The 20,564-nt window shown below is 36.0% G+C and overlaps 1 protein-coding gene across 1 annotated transcript in view; it reads right to left on the reverse strand.

Moving 5' to 3' along the window:
- Window positions 1-1,099: 1,099 nt before the first annotated feature.
- The window catches only part of TBC1D32 (TBC1 domain family member 32), an 80,011-nt gene continuing 60,546 nt past the window's right edge, over window positions 1,100-20,564 (reverse strand). Inside the window, exons 28-34 of the mRNA XM_074150340.1 lie at window positions 19,681-19,764; window positions 10,511-10,580; window positions 9,603-9,718; window positions 8,488-8,642; window positions 6,714-6,854; window positions 4,704-4,892; window positions 1,100-1,756 (exon numbers count right to left, since the gene is read on the reverse strand). Of these exons, the coding sequence (XP_074006441.1) occupies window positions 1,637-1,756; window positions 4,704-4,892; window positions 6,714-6,854; window positions 8,488-8,642; window positions 9,603-9,718; window positions 10,511-10,580; window positions 19,681-19,764 (875 nt within the window). The 3' untranslated portion in view covers window positions 1,100-1,636. The remainder of the gene's footprint in view (window positions 1,757-4,703; window positions 4,893-6,713; window positions 6,855-8,487; window positions 8,643-9,602; window positions 9,719-10,510; window positions 10,581-19,680; window positions 19,765-20,564) is intronic.

Below are 20,564 nucleotides of genomic sequence, written 5' to 3' on the forward strand. Positions count from 1 at the left end.
AGATGACAAGTCAAGTCACTGCCTAAGCAGCTTTAGTGAGCCAACTCGTAATATGGGAGTAGGATTCCTTGGTGAATTTCTTCACAGGACCCAAAAGGAATTATGCGTCAGTTTTAGAACATTTCCAGCGGTCCCTTGGGCCTCTTTATGCAAAGCTTTATCATGCAACATAAAATTCTTAATAGGTAATCTAGAAAAAGTAATCCAGTTGTATTCCAGGACAGTTTCAGAAAAGTGTGCAAAAGGATTTCTAAATGCTCTGAAGTGAACATAGCATTTAAAACCAGTTCTACAGTTACTACTGCATATTCTGGAACCTGGTGTGACTCTTGAACATTTGGTTTGATGTCAACTAGCTTTATTATGATAGTTTTCACCTCTTTGTTCCTTTTGTTGCCATCTGTATGTCAGATATCAGATTTGGATACTTCAGAAGCCATTATACAAGAAATTTCCTCAAGAGAACAAACTGTCTTTACCTGCTTCTTCCCATCTGCCATCAGCATGAAGATGCCCTGTATCAGATGTTACCTTTCAACAATCCCAGAAAGAAGAAAATGGGATGCAGGAAGTAGCAGTGCATGAAAAACTTGGAGAATTGATGTAGACTGGCGCGAAATAATGATGTTGTTTATAAAGCATAATGCCTAAAGCAGAGGGAATTGTCAGAAGACAACATCTGTGAAATAATTACAAAAAGACAACCCCAGCCTTCAGACCAAAGTTGGAGATCGTCAGTCAAATCTACCTCTATGGATGAATGACTATTATAAAACGTCAGTACTGTTGCTCTGAGGGCAAGTCTGTGGGCCAGCATGCAACAAACACCAGTTCTGCACCTGCTGTAGCTCAGGAGAAAAAGCAGGCAAGTGTTGTCTTACGTCATGGATGGATGCTACTGCTCTGGCAAACACCAATGACACTTCTTATTAGTTTTTGTGTCTGAATGAAACCAGAATATTGAAAAATGATCATTTTCCAGAATCAGGCCACTCAAGGACTTCTCTTGACTTATGCATATGGACAGTGTGTGTTACAAATAGATATTTTATGACATAAAATTATTTATTTAAAAAAAAAGAAATATCAATCTTTTTTTCATTGCATGTATTTGAACACCCCATTTTCTCAACCTTATCCACAAAGTCAGAACAGCTGCGTAAAAGGAATTTGTTCTTCATTTGTTGGCTCTTCATGCATATGAATACACATTAAAAGTTGTTTCTACAAAAAATCACTTTGTCAGACTCCAGCAAAATATGAGGGTTTTAGGATTGTGCTAAAGGAGATGACAGCAATGCAATGATTTGGGTACAGGTTCAAGACTTTATAAAGAAGACTTACGTTCTAAGGAAGACACTTCAGCATCCTACAGGTGGGTTCTGAAGCTGACTCCTGCCAACTGGTAACAAGGCTGTGGCATAAGGCCTGTCTGGGAAAATGTGGTATTTTAAGTCATCAAACTTAGATGAAGTCCTTTTGCAAAAACTGTATTCTGAAAACTCTCCTTACTTATTTTATAGTATGTACATTCACACAGCCTGACTTGTTTTAGGTGAGATTGATCTATCAATCAATCAGCATCCTTTTAAAGGATGTAACCAAAACTGGCAAATAAAGTGCTTGTTTGGTTCATCTATGTATTCTGAACTCTTATGTTCCTCATGTCTTTCAGCAGCATAGGTCTGTAGATCCCCTCCAAACCTTCCATGTAGTCTAAATAATCACTCACTCGAAATCCATGGAGTGCTTCTTCCTGCACAAATATACACAGAAAACATTTATTAGCTAGGGAAAAAAAGATGCATGACTCAAACATAATGAATCTAAACTGCTAAATACAGCTCATTTTGTTCTGCTTGTCATAGCCTGGGTGTTTAAAATACATTCTATTACTTTTCATTTAGAAATAAAGAATTGTTATTATCTGCTTCCAGACACTTCTTCCTAATTACAGTCTTGGTAACAAATAGTTTTTTCAGCTGGACATTGTTCATCTAATTTTGGAGAACATACCATATGAAAATTTTTAAGGAAAACAAGGTAAGTTTTAAAAAGGCAAAGCCAGGTACTGGAATATTCTTTTAAAAGATTTTTGTACCAGCACCTTGCATTCTAAAAGTTTGTTAGTGTGCTTTTATATCCAACTAGATTCTCAATAAAACCAGGAGAGTAACAGTAGATACTTATTTTTAAAATTAATGATAAAGTATTATCTTTATGAACTGTTTAAATAAAAACAGAATAAACACTTCTGCGTCACCACAAACAATTAATTTTTACTAATTCCAAAACATAGAGTAAAAGAAGGTGCTCTCAGGAGAAGGAAAGGAACAGACCACATTCCTTCTCGAGGGAAAGGGAGGATGCACTGTGGAAAGCAGGATCCTGAAGAACAGTCCAGGTAAAATGGGTGAATCTGTTGCTGCTTTGAACTGGAACAACTTGTGCGCCCACCATCTACTCAGCAGTATCACCAGTGCTGGCAGCACGTGCTGCTCTTCAGAGCCAGACAGTCCTTGTGGACATATGCTGTACCTGCTGGTGTATTGACTGTGCATCTCCACTAAGTAGAATTTCCTGAAAACACCTGCTCAGGCTTGGAAGGCTACACTGTGGCATCTGAACAGAAGTTTGAGATGGTCCTTTTATTTCCACTCCCCTACTCAAAGGTGAAAGTAAAGACATAATTTTGCCTTCCAAGTTGCTCTTCATGCACTGTTAGAAGGTTGACTTCCAGTGGAAAAGAAAACTGACTCCAGTGGAAAAGAAAACTTGACACCAGCAGAGAACTGTAGGAGGTATTTAACTCTTTTTTGGGTTTGTTTTTTTTTTTTTAAGCAGTCAAATCCTACGTTGATTAAATGTGTCAGCATTGATCAGTCAGTAATGTGGCCCCTATTCCCAGAAAATAGTGAAGAGTAGCTAAATGACTCCCAGAAGAGACGGACATACTGGCCTATAGGTGCTGTTACAACAAGTCACAAAGCCTGTAGCCCCAGTGTCTCTATTGTATCCAAATGAAACCAGTGAAAACCGAGATAGTCAAGATGGGTTTACTGAGGTGGCAAGTTACAGTATATTCAGGTTCATATGTGGGAATGACAAAGCTATGCACCTTTGTCCTTCCATGAAAGGATTAATAAAAGACCAAGCAATAAGGTTAAAATTCAGTTAATGCTGAAACTTCAAAATATCTTGAAGGGATTTTACGTGTTAGCCACCCATCTCAGTCAACAGAAAGAACCAGAAAAAAGGAAAAAATGTTCATAGACAATTTGTTACTTCTGCTTTCCTCTTGGCAGAGAGGATAAGCAAATTACAGAGTAATAGATGATCTCTTTCACAGATTGTCATGTGTTTTTTATCACTAGAAGGACACATTGAAAAGGGTAAATGTTTTACTTAATTGAAGTACTAGGCATAATATCATATAAATTGACAGCAATGTTGTCTCCAACTTCTTTTTTCATGTGCAAATGAAAGTATATTTATATTTTAAGAAGAAAATTTTTTTTAAAAATTTTAATAGCTAGCTGGAACTACTTATTAGAGAATACCAACAAAGGTATATTGTTGTCAAATCATCATCTTTCTAGAACAGCTATAATGCACGTTAGAAGCTTCAAAACAGAAAGTACTATCGGTTCTTGGAAGCAAAATAGGTAGCAGGACTTGTTCGTGTGTTGGATTTTTTTCTTACCTTGGATTATGTTCTCAGAACAGTTTAATACAACGACAGAATAATTTTTTTTAGATGAAATAAGAGCTATCAAAAACAAGAGTATACCTTAAGTATGCTATTAACTCCTCTTGTTCTGCAGTAGTCACTCAATGAATTGTAAATACTCCAGTAATGCAAGGTATTTCTCATTAATTTAACAGTTCCATGTCAAATCTTATGTTTATACCATAGGTGACAACATATAAATTCTCACTTCTATAATTTACGTAAACTATCCCAACAGTGCCATCAAGATGAAGTAGTCTTTAAGCTATATTGACCAAAACCAGGTAAAATAAAACAATTCACTCATTAAACTGTGTACCAAACATCTTCAAGGAGAATGACTGAGCTAGCATATTATTCATATTTAAGAATACATAAGTCGGATGCAAACTAATCCAAAAACTGTTGTTGTTAGGACAGACTAAGATGCAGACATATAGCTCTCGAAAGAATTTTGACTGGAGGAAAAAAAAAAAGACCAGAGAAAAATAGCAAAATATCTCAGGGAAGAAGAGTCAAATACTTGTATCTATTCATGACTGCATCTTTAGCTAAGCAGTACCCCGCAAAGAGAATCCAATAACCAAACATAATTTATAATATGGCAAAGAACAGGAAATTGTCAGGCTGGTTGCATAGTAATTGGCATCTGTTCAAAGTAACAGCTCACTAAACTTTGTGCCACATCTCTTCAAGCTTCAGTAGGAGACCACTGCTTAAACCCACTGAATCAAATGTTCTCGTGAGTTAACATGGCTATTTACTTTGCATACAAAGGGAACCGATCAGGACAAAATGCAGGAAAACTGTTCTCTGGAAAATACTGTACCTTAATTTCCTGCCAGGAAGTAAATAAAATTAAAGTACTAGTTCACTCACTTAATATCAATTCAGATTAAGTAACATACATATTTTCCATACCGAGAGCTTTGCTTCCCTTCAGCAATTGAAAAATTAAAAAAGAAACCCTTACTTTAAGAAAAACTTGGAGATCTTGGGCTTCAGTGTGCTTCAGGATGTCTTGCTGTAGGTGTCTGAACACAGAAATACACATATATATTTGATAATCGGGACCCAGAAAAATACATATAGCAATGTAGTGACAGATCTCACTCCAGTCCATGTAATTCCAGAAACACTGAGTTATCCATTGCAGACAAATCTAGATGAGAATGAAGGTATATATAATTAAATTGCTGTAGACAGCCATAGTTGATCAGCTTTATCTCTTAACTTTTCTACACTATAGACCCTTTTTCCTGTAACATCACCTTACTTCTGAAAATAAAAGGAGTAAAATACAAAAACGACAAGAATCACCATTTTATAAATCACAGCCTCTGAACAGACTTCCAGTGAGTTCTGCTAGACATATGAGTATGTTCATACTAGTTGCCAGAGTATGTTCTGGCAACTCTTGAGGTTCAGACATAAAACTCAAAGCCCAAAGAAAGTAAAAGTGATTTTTTCAAGATGTTTTTTAACATGTGGAGGATAATGAGGGTGATGAAGGTGTTTAATGGGGATTTTCCTTTAAATTAAGGTGGCTCTTTGCCTTATGAATGAATGTTAGGCCATTCCTGAAGGCATGTTTTCATTTAATGAAGTGTGTATGGAACACACTTAGCAACTCCTTTTTCCAGTTTTAAATCACAGTGTATTAAGATGTGTACAGCACATTTCATTTAGTTCTAGACCACAAATCTTCTGCTAATCAGTCCTTAAAAGTGTTTAAAAATACACAGCAGCAGAAGTATCAAGATTCTAATTAGATGACAGCAGCCATACTCTGGCATTAAATCTGTTTTCAGGTATTTATCGAGGCGCACAAGCACTTAAATTCCTCAGAGTTGTTTTCACAGTTCAGGGATTGTTTGTTTTTAATCATGCAGTAGAACTGCAAAATCACCCAGAAGATACAGTGGTACCTACCAGTGGCATTTCAGTAACACGTTAAATAAATAAAAAATAATCCCCAAATAAAAAATCTCACCATGAGTTTAGAACAATAACTAGTCCGTTATGAACTGAGTGCAAACAATAAAAAATGCATACAGTGTAACTTACACAAGAATAGGTGAGGAAGGAGTGACTGTTGCCCCCATACCCCAAAACAGGAGCGTTACTACAAGCATCTCGCTCCTATGCTGAGATAAAGTCCCTCACTGCCAATCTTCCCTCCTCAAAGACCAAATCCCACGCTGACTATTTTAAGTAATGTCTGTACCTTTTTGGCATCTGCCCCCATTAAGAAGCCTCTTAAACTGCAAATCTTGTGGCAAAAAGGAATTTTGAAAGCATAAGATGAAAAATATTTTTCTTGCTTTGGAACAGCAATAAGCTTTCTCACTGTGGGGAGAGGTACTTTACATTGGCAATCATCTAACTCATTATTGCACAAAGCCCCTTATGCTCCATCATGATCCATACATAGCATTCCATGTTACCAAAGAATTGCAGTAAGTAGGTAAAATGTAAGCTAACAATATGAATAAATATTCTTCTTTAGTAATATCTCTTTAATATAGAAGAATAGTGTGTTACTGGACTGTAATATTTATGGTAGCTCCTTTAAAATTAATTTTGCTCTAATATCACCTGAACTGCTTCCTATTATACGCCTAACCCAAATTACACGTTTCCCTCCTATGGAAAATTCAGAAAATTATTCCAGGGAATAAGAAATGCTATTTATTTTTAATGATAAATCTAAGGGTTTAGCATATATTATTTTTATCAAGTTTTCTGCATGAACTTGTAATGGAAGGTCATCAGCTACAGTACACTCTCATTACTCTGCTGGGCAGTTGCTTTCTATCTTCAGATGTTCTAAGCCACTTTGCTTTCGATATTATCTCTTACCCCCAGTTTCATAACCACCACACGGGTGCTGCATAGAAAAAACACAAAAGGTCCTGCATGTCCATGTTTTTGTGGATTTAAGTCAAAAAGTTGATGACACTGATACATTTTCACCAGTTACCTGGGATGGAGTAAAACCGGACATGTGGAAGGCTGAAAAGACAAGTGGCAACTCAGCTTTGAGCAACGTTTCAATGTGGTGAGCGCTGCAGAAATAGACTGGATGGATGCCAGATTCCACTGTGGTAAGAGGCAGGTGCATCTGATTAACAATAACAACATCATCATCAACAACAACAAAATTGAAGGATTACACACTACAAAAATGTGTTATTTTAAAATATCTTGCTGAGAACAGTATATAAAAATATAAACCTTTTCTTGTAAGATAAGGCATCCCAGTTATTTTAGAGACAGGAAATAGAATAAGTAAAAAAGCTAGTGCTACCAGGAAAAATGTGTAGCTAAACTAAAGAAAATTAAAAGTTAGAAGCTGTTATTAAATATATCCTGACTATTCCCTTGCAATCTAGTTCTTTACTGCATCTAAGCTTTAATTGTCAAAGTAGGGATGGAGAAACCACTGTTATATTTTAAACAAAAGAACAGGAAAAAAAACAAAATACTAACTTCTGTTGTACTTTTTTTCTACCCCTTTTAATGGTAGACAGAACGGAACTTCTATGTATTTGAAGTTGTCTTCTGTGTGCACATTTCTTTGCAGTACGCATGGCTGGTATGAGTGAAATTCTACTTTATGCAGCAAAAGGAACTGAGGTTTTATTGGTATAGAAAGCTCTTGACGTCACTGCTTACCTGGAACACCCAGGTAATGAATCCTTGGTTTCGTACTAGAAAGTCAAGGTAGATCCTTCACATTCCAATAGCTGGATAATTCCTCATTCGTGTTTTGACATTTTATTTTAATTTATATTGTGGAAGTTACGCAAATAGGTTGTTGAATTTTCTCTTTGTGTTTTCAAGATATATTATGAAAGAGAAATCGTTTAGGTACTGAGAATGAACATCAGCACTGCAGCAACCTGCCTGCAATGCTGCCTAGTTTGTGTATGGAAGACAACTCTTCAGTTCTCGGCACTGATGGTGTCCAGCACAACTACATTCACACAATGGAGCAACATATCATTGTGCTGGAACAACCTCGGGGCTGGACCCAGTGCTATGAGTGGATCAATATGGTCACTTCTGGTGACAAGACAGAACAATTCATATTAATACAGAGGCTTACATGCAGAAGATGTATGGGATGTAATCCATGCTTCTTATACCCCAGAGCTCTCCAGTAAAGACTACAGTTGCTTATCTTCAAAACGTTCAAGACAACGTGACAATGTACAAAGTCAGATTCAAAGGGGTTTATTGTAAATAGATGGAATCCCATCTAATAGAGATGGACATGAAATTTCTTGTACTACAAACTTGATCCAGAATACCAATCTTTTAAAACTGCCAAGCATCCAGTACCTACATATTTAGTAAACTTTAAAACTGATAGCCTTACTAAAAATAAAAAATAAAAAACCCAATATCAACTTGCACACTGTAATAATGAAAAAAAAAGTCATTCAACAGTATCATAGCCTTCACACAGAATTAATGCTACAAGTTTATTTTACTGCCAGCTTTAAAAAATCAATAACATTGCCTTTACTATCATTCCACCTGTTATTTCACTGCTTTTAAATATCCATTTGAGCAACTGTCAAATCTATATTTCTCTGAGATAATTTTTCAGGGTCATGTATTCAGTTAGAGGCCTTTAATGAAAATTTAATGCATTTTAAAAACCCACCCAAAACTAAGGAAATTGATAACGTCTCCTTTAGAAACTTTCAAAGTTGCCTTTCAAAAAGAAATAGCTTTTAAATTCTTACAGATAGATGCAGTCTTGGTAGCCAGAGAAATGCTGAAACCAGAAGACGTGAAAATCGCTGAAGAAACATCAGTGTCTTCTCTGCATCCCCTGACATGACAAGGAAGACAGAAGATGCAAACCAGTCGTAGCCAGCACAGGGTTCCTGCAAGCAGCCTGCATGAGAGGGTTAAGGAACCTGGGCAGAGATGGTCTCCTCAGGAGCTGCTCCTCCTCAGGAGCTGCTCCTCCTCAGGCCCAGGCACACAGAGGCAAGAGCTGGTTTGTTAGAGGTAGGACAAGGGGAAATACAGCTGCACAGAGGGTAGCGTCTCAAGGCACAGCTGCCTCTCAAACTGATTTAAGAGAAACAATTTATTTTCCCTACCTTTTTTTTCCAGTCCATAAGCACTCAAGCCAAACTAACCAAAGCAAACAAAAAACAAGTGCAAAAAACCTTGGGCCGAAAGAAGTGTGCCTATAGTGCACGAAAGGAGAATGGTGGAGGAAGAAAACAGAAGTTGTAAAGATTATGGAAGAAAAACCCAAAGTAAAAGAAAAGCTTTAAAAAAAAAAGAGATTAAGCATATTCTGATTAATATACCTGAAGTGTTTTTTAATAGTGATACGTAAGTCTAATACCTAAAGAATATTTGTAAAGCCTGTTGGAAAGCCATACCTGGTTTATTTTTTTAAAAAGTTCCACAGGAGATCTAAAACAGTCAGAAGTCAAAACATTCCCGTTGATCAGATTACAGCCACATATCCTTACGTGGGCAGTACCATTAACAACATTGGTATTGTGGGAGTACCACAAATACTCATTAATGCTCAAAGGTGCATTGCTCCAATCTCTTTATCACATAAAGATGTGATCCTACTCCAAAACAGTTTATGACAAAAATGAGTGAGACTTACAATTTTAAAGAAGTATGAGGACAAAATGGTAAAGATTTTCTTGCGTGCACTGGGTGTGCATTTTAACTTAAAATTCCAAAGTTGAAGTGACACTTTTTTTTTTTTCTTTTTTTCCCAGTACATATGACACGTCTACACCACCATCAAAAGCCCAAACTGAGAGTTCAAATTCCATTGATATTTTTAGGCAATATAATTTATGCCATCCAGAAAGGATACGAAGCGGGGATACCACAGTTCTTTGCTGTTGTTTCAGAAATTTCTCACAATTCATTAACACAAAGCACAGCTCATTTTCCGCATTTTCCTTCAGCAAGTTTAGATATTTTCCATATCTAGCACAAAAAGTTAAAAAACAGAATTGTTTAAAGGTTAATTCTTTTTTTTAATTCCAAAAAAGCAAGAACTTGTATTTAACCGGCCTGTGAAAGTTAAACTGTCATCACAAATACTATGTTGTAGATACACACATAAATAGTTTACTAAAATCTACTATGCTTTATCTAGGAAGGATACACACCAAACATTTGCTACTCAGTGTTACAATTCCTCAGTTAAATTCCTTTTAGTTAAGTTTTAGAGACTGTGGTGGGGAAGAGCAAGTACTGTAAGACAGATGACTCATTTTCTTCACATCCATTATTTACAATTCCATCTAAGTATATTGTATGTGTAATTATTAGCATCAGAATTCAACTATTAATGCTAAAGATAACAATCTGTGTAAGTACAGACACATAAGCTTTTCCTTCATCACAGCTGTGCAAATTACCAGCCAAATAAGTTTAAATGGCATATAACTAAGCTTAGCTAAACAGAGGCATTCAGAGAAATAATGAGGAAAAAAAAAAGATAGGATAATGTAATTTTACGGCAAATCTTACTAACAAGTTACAATTAGCCTTTCCAACAATAAAGGATAATAACATATATAATCTGTAAAGATCATTTAATTATGTACTAATACCTTTTTCGTTTTCAAAGTTAGAATTGATTTTCTTAAAGATGATCTTTAGATTTAACCAGTATAAAGCACTGAGTTTATGGATTAAATATCATTAAAGTAATTTCATGAAAATCAAACAAATTATAGAAATCCACGAGGGAAATATTTTAATACTATGTACCTGACTGTCATCTCAACACCAAGCTGCTGCACAGATGAAAGGTTTTCATTCTTTACATCTGCATCCGTGGCTAAAACATAAGGAAAAATATAATAAACTATTATGATAAACACAGTTTTAACTGAGTTACAGCATGAGGTAAACAAACAACACCTTTTTCAGAACCATTTCTTAGTAGAGCTTTATCTCTTCTGGCCAAGAAATAAGACAAGATAGCATTTTCTGATCTACTTTCTTCCATTCCAATAGCCTAAAAGTCTCTCAGTTGTAAAACTAACCTTATTAACAAAAAAATCTATTTTTATATGAACGTCAGAAAACATTATAACTAATGGATTTTAAAAATCATGCATTTCTACACATTGTTCTTTCACACAGTATTATATACTCCATTTTCTGCATTTGTTTAAGTTAAAAATCCAAGTTAGACAAAGTAAATCATGAATTAAAGCAACTTCTGTTGTAATATTTTATCAATATTTTAAAATCTAAAAGGAATTAAAAATGGGGCACTGTTTCTCTCATGTACATATATCATCTGAGATAACTCTACCTCAGAAAAACTACAGTCCAATAATGTCATGTGCTACAATGGCGAGGGCTTAAATCTTTAATATACTTCTTTCAGTTAAAGTGCTAATTGAAAAACAGGAAAGAAAACAGTTAAATAAACTGAAAAAAAACCCTAACAGTCAATATGGTTTGTTAAAAATATAAATAATAGATATGACAGAAGAAGTTAAAATATATTCACGTAAGTGATAAATGTAAAAATCTGATAAGCAGATCACACAGTAACTTGACATGTATTTTTTCTATACCCTTCTCAGACAGATAAAGAAATCAAAATTCCCTACCTACCCATACAGGTAAACAGTGTTGCTGGTAAGTGATCAAGGACTAAGGTATTAAATATTTACAGGTTAAGGGAAGAAACGCCTCTGGTTAGGAAGAAAATATAAAAAAAAAATAATAAATTAAGCAGCAGTCTGCTCCGATGAGATGAAGTAGGTTGAAATTTTCTTGAAGAAAACAATACAGCAAAATTACACTTGACAATGGAGCAATAAAATGCAGCAGAGGAAATATGGTAAGAAAAAAAAATCCGTATTATAACATTAATAGAGGACAATGATCTAAGTGTTAGGGTCATGAAAAATTAACCTTGCACTTTTGACATTTATATATAAGAAAAATCAACTGGTCTTTGAGTAAAACAAATTTATTCAAAAATCTGATGGGACTGAAATAGCAATCCCACATCGGAGTTTTTTTTACCCGAATAGCAGAAGTTCAAATATATTTTGCATAGTACACCAGCAACACAATATTTGGAAGAATACATATAAAACCACAGGGCATTTCAGTTAAAAACCCATGGAGATGAGGGAAGCAGTTCATATCTTTTTCAGCTCCTGTTTACTCAAGCTGCAATTACCATACAAAAGTAAATTCATTTTCAGGTTCCTGTTTGCAATTGTGAAGACAAGCGGCATACTCACATCCTAGAAACCACGATGGAAGACAAAACAGGGGGAATCTGAATGAGTTTCTACAGCTAATGGCTAATTCTGTCCTGGCACGACCATATTTAATGACAGGGGAGAGGCAAGCAGTGTAACGACCTCTAAGCCACAAGGAGGCCCTGTCTCAATTTTGAAGTGCATCCTCCTGCAGATGGTATCCCAGCCCAGCAGGGGTGTAATGAGAACAGCTGTAACACAACCCACAATCCGAGCCCAGTTTCCATTCTGCAACAGTTTACAGCAAGTACTGAATACTTGTTTCCCATTACAATTAACAGAACACTACTGATTTCATTGATTTTCATTGCCTTTTCTTCTCTATTGGAATACTTTCTTAGTTGCTGAAAATGGCTTTCTCCTTATCAGTTTTCCTTTTGGTATTTTTCCCTGTATTGTGAAAGAAGATAAAATTAACACAGACTTTGGACTGAATAATAATTCTATATTACACAGTACCTCACCAAGGCAAAAACCCTTGCTTTTGTACACCAGCGTAGTTGATGTAACAATAGCTCCGTACACCAAGCAGTCAAGTTGCTGCCAATCCACAACTCACAACAGGAACTCAAAAATTGTGGTTTTGTCCTAGGTCAAAAGTTTTGATTTTGTCTTTTGTTTACCAATTGATAGACTAGGAAGACCAGGCTTTAAAAACTATAAAGTCATTTAGAATACACACAGGACCACTTCCCACTGATTAAAAACTGGACCTAGAAACTTTAAATGCTCCATTAAGTTTTGAAAATTGTTATTAACAATAAATGAAATATTGAAATACTGTACATTGCAATCTATGGATAAAAAGTTGACTAGTAAGCTTGAAAGGGTATGTTGTGACTGTACTATTGTAATGATCCTCATGATATCTCTGATTTAATACACTGAATTAAATTTTCTACAAAACTCATTTGACAGATATTTATCTGTACACCTGATATAACTAACTGTCTTGAAACACAATGGGTTTCATAACAAAAGGCACTGACAGATCAATTTTCTAAATAAGAACGTCGTTTATCCTCAAACAAAGGATAGAACGCCTCTCTGAACTGTGAATTAGATAACAGCACGATACAGCACTGTGGCTATTATTAAATGGAATGAACAACGTGCTTTGGAAACTTCCTTTTCATTTATCTAACAAATCAAAAATTCTATGTTGAACAGGTATTTTACACTTTTTTCTTTAAAAATATAAACCACCGTAAAATGAAATTAGTGACTTGACTTACAATTAAAAAATATATTATTATGGAAAGCTAACTTTATCTCTCATCCTAAAATGCATAAAAACCCCCACAACTGTAAATATGGACCATTTTTAAGTGTATATACCTTTTTTTTTGCCAGGCAACTGCTTTTTATATTAGCAACCTACCATACATACTTCAGATCAGCTAATCATAAGAAATACTGATATGCCTGTTCTCAAATCTTTTTTAAAATTTACTATTTAATACAATCTTGTTCATTCAAAAGAGAAAATGCTTCCTTTGAAACACCAAGGATTACAAACTATTAATTGCTAGAGATAACTTTAAACAAAAAAACCCACCAACACCACACATAAAAATTGGTAGATTATCTTTTTCTACAATAAAGAAGGACTTCTTTTTACCATTTGGTAATCTTCCCCTTGTTTCCAACCTTTCTACCTCTAAATCAAACTCAGTGATCCACACGGAGCCAAAAAGAGAGATAATCAGGACTGTTGTTGCTTGAGTGGGAAGGAGCTGCGAGGGCAGGGAGCAGGGCAAAAAAAGGCAGAGCAACTTGTCCCACCTGGTTAAGTTCACCTTAATCTGGGATTCCTAGGTAAAGCGTGTTTCACTGCTATTGCCTATCTTATAAAAAATGTTCCTAGAGATATATTATATCTTTTATCTTACAGAAAACGTTTCTATAAATATATCAGCAACAAATGGCGGGCTAAGGCGAATCTCCATCCTTTACTGGATACTGGGGGAAACAGTGACAAAGGATGAGGAAAAGGCTGGGTAGTCATTCTTTTTCCCTCTTACCATGAACAAACTTTTATGTGCTTAAGTCAGAAAATGGGCTACATCTCATTCATACTGAAATGACAGGACACCAAACTGAAGCAGCTTTAAGGCATATTTCATACAACTTGTATGGTCTTTAGGTAATAATTAACTTATTTCCCTGTTTAGCTGCTGTTACCCCAAAAAACCTACTGGCTTCCCTTTTGTGTTAAGTGGTGGAAATTACTAAAGCTGTTGCTCACATCATTGATTTCGTTTTTTCACTCCCTGGTGCCCAGGCCAAATGCTTTTATGGCTATATAAATAATCTTCACAAAATATTAATGAATGTTAAATTATACCTTCAGTGACGGTAAGAAAGATTAGCTTTCTTTGTAAGGATGGAAAATACTTTTGATTCAAAGGAACCATGTAAGTAACAATACTGCAAACGGTTGTTGAAAATCCCATGAAGGCCAGAGCCATCTGAGTAATTCCTGCAGATGTTTCAAAAACCTTTAAGTATGTAATCATGTTCACTGTCAGATCTCTGGTCCTTGGCTTTGTCCATATAAACTGAAATTGTGTAACTCAAAATTTTTTATTTTTTTTTTTTTTAGCATAAAACCAGGTTTTTGACTTACTCTTCGTCAGGTATCTAAACATTGACACTGTCAATGGGCAGATGCCCAAGCAGTCAATATAGAATCTTATGTTTTGTCAGTACCTCTCTCCTTCTGAGATCCTTATGAAAGTTTTCTATTTTAAATCATTGTTTAGAGTTGGGGCAGAGCAGAAGTCATACGTTTCTCACTATATTCCCTTCTGCCATTTTGCTACCATTTTTTGATGGTGTCATCTCCTCCAGCGGGCTACTCATCTAGAGCACTTCTGACAGCCTGAATCTCATATTCATTGTTAGAATGTACTCTAATTGTTAGAAAAGTCTATAAAAAAATCCCACAAGTACGATTATTGTTGGATTTGAGCTGTGAATGTGAGGAATGTAATGAGACCCAGTAATAATTGCTGGACAATGTTGTAGGCTTCTTACCATAGCTAGGTAATCTCATGTGCAATTTCACCTTGACTATTGAAAGCATCTGTTATGTAATCAGTACGCTTGTCATAACAATACAAGATCAAAATTTTCATATCTAGAACTTTTTTATGTATTGGGCATCACAAATACTCAAGCTAGTTTTGAGTTCTTAATATCATTAAGAATGAACCATGTTTTCACTCCAGTTACATATAAACTGGCAAAGGGCAAAATCCTTTCCGCTAACAGCATCTCAAAAGTGGGCACCCACCTTTAAAGAAGTGCACTCATCAAATGATGCAGGAAGAAGGGAACAATGCCCGTCCTTCTCCTTCCCTTTCAGCCCAGTTTGGGGTTGTAGTCCTGTATTTCTCATTTGCTACTCCTGATCAGCTCTATACTGATAGCTTCCCATTGGTGTTTCTAAAATTTCTCAGTTCATTACCTGATCCACCTGAACCTTAGATGATTAAGAGCTTATTAAATGGTAGGAAGTTCCTATGAGATTTTGTTCAGCCAGAGAATTAAGCCTCATCTAGAGAAGGAACACACCGTGACATTTAAGTTTTACGGCCAAGACCTGAAAGCTGTGTCTTTGGTCTGTCCCTTTGGCCACACACGGCAGAGCTGTTTGAGAGACAAAGTTAGGTGGAAATAGAGAACTCAACTGCAAGGTCATCTGCACAACCAGAGCTACCAAAAACCCAGTTGAACCTGAAAGGTTGTAGCATTCCCAAGTTTGGGCAGTCCGCAACACAGGGTGGAGATGAATTAAGAAGTCCAGACACTAATATATTAAATGACTCTCTAAATGGAATTCTCTGAGAAATGGGTTTGTTGGAATTTGAGAAAACTAATACATTTCCACAAAGGATTTATGTTGTAATAAACTGGAATTTACTAACAACAGGAAGAACAAGTGGTTCTTTTAGGAACTTCATATCTCTAATGAGTAATGACTATTTTACTACTAGAGCAAATTTCAGTTTCTTGCCATCCAATTGCCTCTTACAGCTAAACATCAATGATTTGATTTTCAATGGTTATGGGTTTTTTAAGAAGAAAGAAAAATACAAGTGAACTACAGTATTCATTCTGGGAAAGAGGATAGACAGAGTCCATTAACATTATGTGTTAATATAATATATTATATGTTATTTTATTCATCTGAATCCACATCACAGCAGTATCATTGCTGCTAGCAGAAAGTAAACTTCAAGTAAGATTTGTGTTACTGTTTATAATTAAACACTGCAACTGCATAGTGGTTTATCAGATATTTTTCCTTCTCATCCTGAAAATGATAACATCCCAAACTAATTTGATTTTTCCATATTTGCAAATTTTATAATAGACTGAAATCCCGAGGGATTCCACAGCAGATGGATGACTGTGTTATTCTAATTACAACTACCTACGGGTTTAGAAAGCTGTCATTTTTAAGATAATCAATTTCTCATTTCAAGAAAAATTATAAACACTGAATATCTATGCATTGTACTGAATCCACCTTCATGAAAATTGTGGCTTCTCTTCATTAAAATTAAACAACTGTTAGAAACTGGTTTTCAGTTCCTCAGATGCAAATTTACTCAAGGAAATGCAAGCAATTGCCAAGTGCATGTTTGGCTTACTTAGATGTGCAGCTAGAAAGAGGCATCTGGAATATAGTTTACCTTTAACTCCTCATTAGCTTTACCTAATTCAGAAGCATGTCTCTACTGTAACAGCAGTTTTAGGATTTGGCTTAGATAACACTTACACATACGTATATGGAAAAGATATGTGAAACAACATGGCATTCAATAATTAATTGTTCTCCTTGGAGAAATTCCAACCCTTCATACACATTAGTGAAAAATCCTGGGAAATGTATGAATAATGATTGATCAGATTTGTAATCAGTGAGAGAATGAGAAACCTAATTTTAAGTAAATAAAGTCCCCAGCAGGAGTAGGGAAGTGACTGTACCTCTGTACTCGGCACTGGTGAGGCCCCACCTCAAGTACTGTGTTCAGTTTTGGGCCCCTCACTACAGGAAAGACATTGAGGTGCTGGAGCGTGTCCAGAGAAGGGCTACAAAGCTGATGAGGGGTCTGGAGCACAAGTCTTCTGAGGAGCAGCTGAGGGAACTGGGATTGTTCAGGCTGGAGAAAAGGAGGCTGAGGGGAGACCTTATCGCTCCTACAACTACCTGAACAAGCTGCCCAGGGATGTGGTTGAGTCACCATACCTGGAGGTATTAAAAAGGCGTGCAGACGTGGTCCTGAGAGATATGGTTTAGTGGTAACTTGGCAGTGCTGGGTTAACGGTTGGACTCGATGATCTTAAAGGTCTCTTCCAACCAAAACAATTCTATGATTCTAAAAAAGATTTGAGTGTGTTTTATTTGTACCTTCTGTACAAACATAGGAAGCATAATACACACTTGGGCTCTCAAAGCACATTCCCTGTCTTCGTAGGAATGCCACAATGCATGTGTTTCATGTAACAAGGAACCTGAAACAAGTGTAAATGTAGGTATACAATCAAGCCCTTTTACTGTTCCAGAGTGGAGTATGATCAAACATTCAATTTTAGAGCCAGATTTTTGTTTCACGTTTGTGTCAACCAGCACTGTCAAAATTACTGGTCTAAACTAGTTTCTTCCCTGGACAACATTCATTGTTACACCTCTCTGAAAAAGGTGCTATGAAATTTTAGTAACTATTTTCCTATAAAACTTAAAAGAAACCCTACTGCTTTCCTTCATTTGAGTTCTTCCACACCGGATGGAAGCACCTAGCTGCTGCGATTAAGAAACAGCAGGATGCTGTCTTTGCTGGGCAAAACGTCCACTTGCAGGTTGCAGAGTTAGATCACAAAATCATAGAATAGATCATAGATCTATTAGTTAGATCATAGAATCACAGAATCATAGAGTTGGAAGGGACCTTAAAGATCACAGAATCACAGAATGATATGTAGTTGGAAGGGACCTCTGGAGATCGTCTAGTCTAACCCCCCTGCCAAAGCAGGTCCACCTAGAGCAGGTTGCACAGGAACATATCCAGGTGGGTTTTGAATGTCCCCAGAGATGGAGACTCCACCGCTGCCCTGGAATAGGGCAGCCTATTCCGGTGTTCTGCCACCCTAAAAGTAAGGATCATCAAGTTCCAAGCCCCCTGCCATGGGCAGGGATGTTTGTTCCTCCTCTAGTTAGTTTTTGCCTTCTTCAAACCAAGCAAGTTTTCCTGTTTTTCTACTAGGAAACAGTAAGATAACCTTGCAAATTTATGTCTGTGGGCTATATTGTTCTCCAAAGAAATGTGACAAAGGCATTCCCCATGACAGAAAAGAACTGGGCCTTCCACATCATTGGAGAATGGGTGATACTTCGAACTGTGACCTAAGGAAGAGAGATGTACAGAGAGCAGCGAGAGGGGCAGTCTAGGTTTCAGATAAATCATTTACGTCATGAAGGCATTATGTAGGCTTTTAACCATCAAAATCATCATTTGAATTGGGAAGTGTCAGAAATATGAAAATAGCAAGTCTTACAAGTCCATGAAAAGATATTTCTTGCTCATTATGCCTCCGGAGAATTTGAAAAGTAAATGACAAACTAATGCAGGACGACAAAAAACCCTTTAAGGATCTCTTTAGTGAAAATAAAATAGTGACAGAAAGAACTGTCACTTCAGCAACTCACTTGATTAAGCAAAGAGCGAGATTCTGAAATAAAATTAAGAGTATTCTATTAGCAAGCTTTCAGAAGGTAAAGGCCACTATATAAAAACAGAGATCCCCTCAATTGCTAACGAGGTTTTATGCTTTGAAACTTCAAAGGCAAATCTGATGTCTCCAAGGACACTATATTTGCATCCTATGGATGTGAGAATAAAATATCAGTATAAATAGCAGACTGTCCCCAAAGCCGGCTTGGTTCTCCAGAATTAGTGGCAGAATAAGTACTCTAAATGACCGAACTACAACCTAAGAGAAAAGTCCTGAACAGATAGTAAAGAATGAAAGTGCTTTTTCCGGCAGATATTAACAATGCTTCTAAATCTAATTTTGCAAATTCTTCAAAACATTAAAATGTATTACTTCGCACTCAGAATAAATTAACTTTATCATTCATCCTTTAATCGTGGCTGTAAGCACGACATCTGTACAAAACTAACACTCAGATTACTCTTGTCAACAGTAGCAGTTCTTTAATACATATCCTTTAATGCAATATAAATTGCATACCTTTGGGTTGATTATATATTATGCGGCTTTCAAAAGGTGAGCCAGATTGCTTACACCACCTTAAATGCTTATGCCACCAGCTTTGCAAATCATTCTGTACGAAGTGTGAACAAATACTTTGACTCATACCCTCACCTGTTCTGCATCTCCCTCTTTCCATTACACATACAGAAACGGGAAAGCCTACCACTTATAGTTATCTGTACTGTTTACTCAAGCACATCATCTTGTGATCCAAAGTGAGGTATTTCCCACCAGTTAAGTAATGAATTTCTGAGTTGTTAAAGAACATGTTAAACAACCCCCAAAATGCTACAGATACATTTAAAAGAAAGTAATTTAAATATAAAGAGGCTGCATGGCAATAAGTTATTAGAAACTGACCTTTATAGTTTCCTGTGCTGAAATAACAATCCGATCGGCTTTCAGAAAGATGTGACACGAACTTTTCAATTAATTCTGCCAAAACTGTAAAAAGTAAAAATCCATTAAAACATTAGACGCAATGTACAAAACGTGGAAGTACATTACCCAACAAAATGACAATATGTGAGAAACTAACGCTATTTGAATTCTTGAATGTTTATTCATGATTTTATGGAGGAACAATTCAAAGCATGCATTGCGCTTTTGTATTCTTAACAGCATTCCTAACTTAAATTAAATTTTAATAGCTTTACTGAGAATATATTCAGTGTAAATGGAAAGAGAATCCCATATTATTTTTATCTCCTCCAAGGATTATTTCAGAATTTGTTACACGGTTTCAATATGAAATGAAAATTAGCTATAATTAAACAACAATATCTTACCATATTTGTCTGTAGATGTAGACAGGAAAGAAAAAAAAATGAAAAAAAGACCAAACAACAACCCACACACAACAAAAACCCCACGCCATCCCAAAATTATGCTAACAAAAGTAAATGAAATTTTATGGGCTATTTCAAGAAACCACGCTATAAAACCACCTATGCAATCACAAGATAAAAATTATTCTCTTAAAATGATGCAACAGGAGCATTTCCTTTGGGAAATCCTGTATTTTATGATTAGGAGCATTACCTTTGGGAAATTCTGTATTTTATGACAACCATCATGCTCTTTTTCATTTCTCACTGTGGAACTTTTGAGTCTGCAGATACCGCACAGGTAAGTCAGATGCTGACATCTGGTCACTCTGTAGGAAACCATATCTCCCTCCCCCCTTAGCAACATGTTGGCCAGGAAGTTGACGAGAACTCTTAATGACCAGTCATTACCAAAAA

Source organism: Numenius arquata, chromosome 7 (assembly GCF_964106895.1).
Source record: "Numenius arquata chromosome 7, bNumArq3.hap1.1, whole genome shotgun sequence".
Lineage (NCBI taxonomy): Eukaryota > Metazoa > Chordata > Aves > Charadriiformes > Scolopacidae > Numenius > Numenius arquata.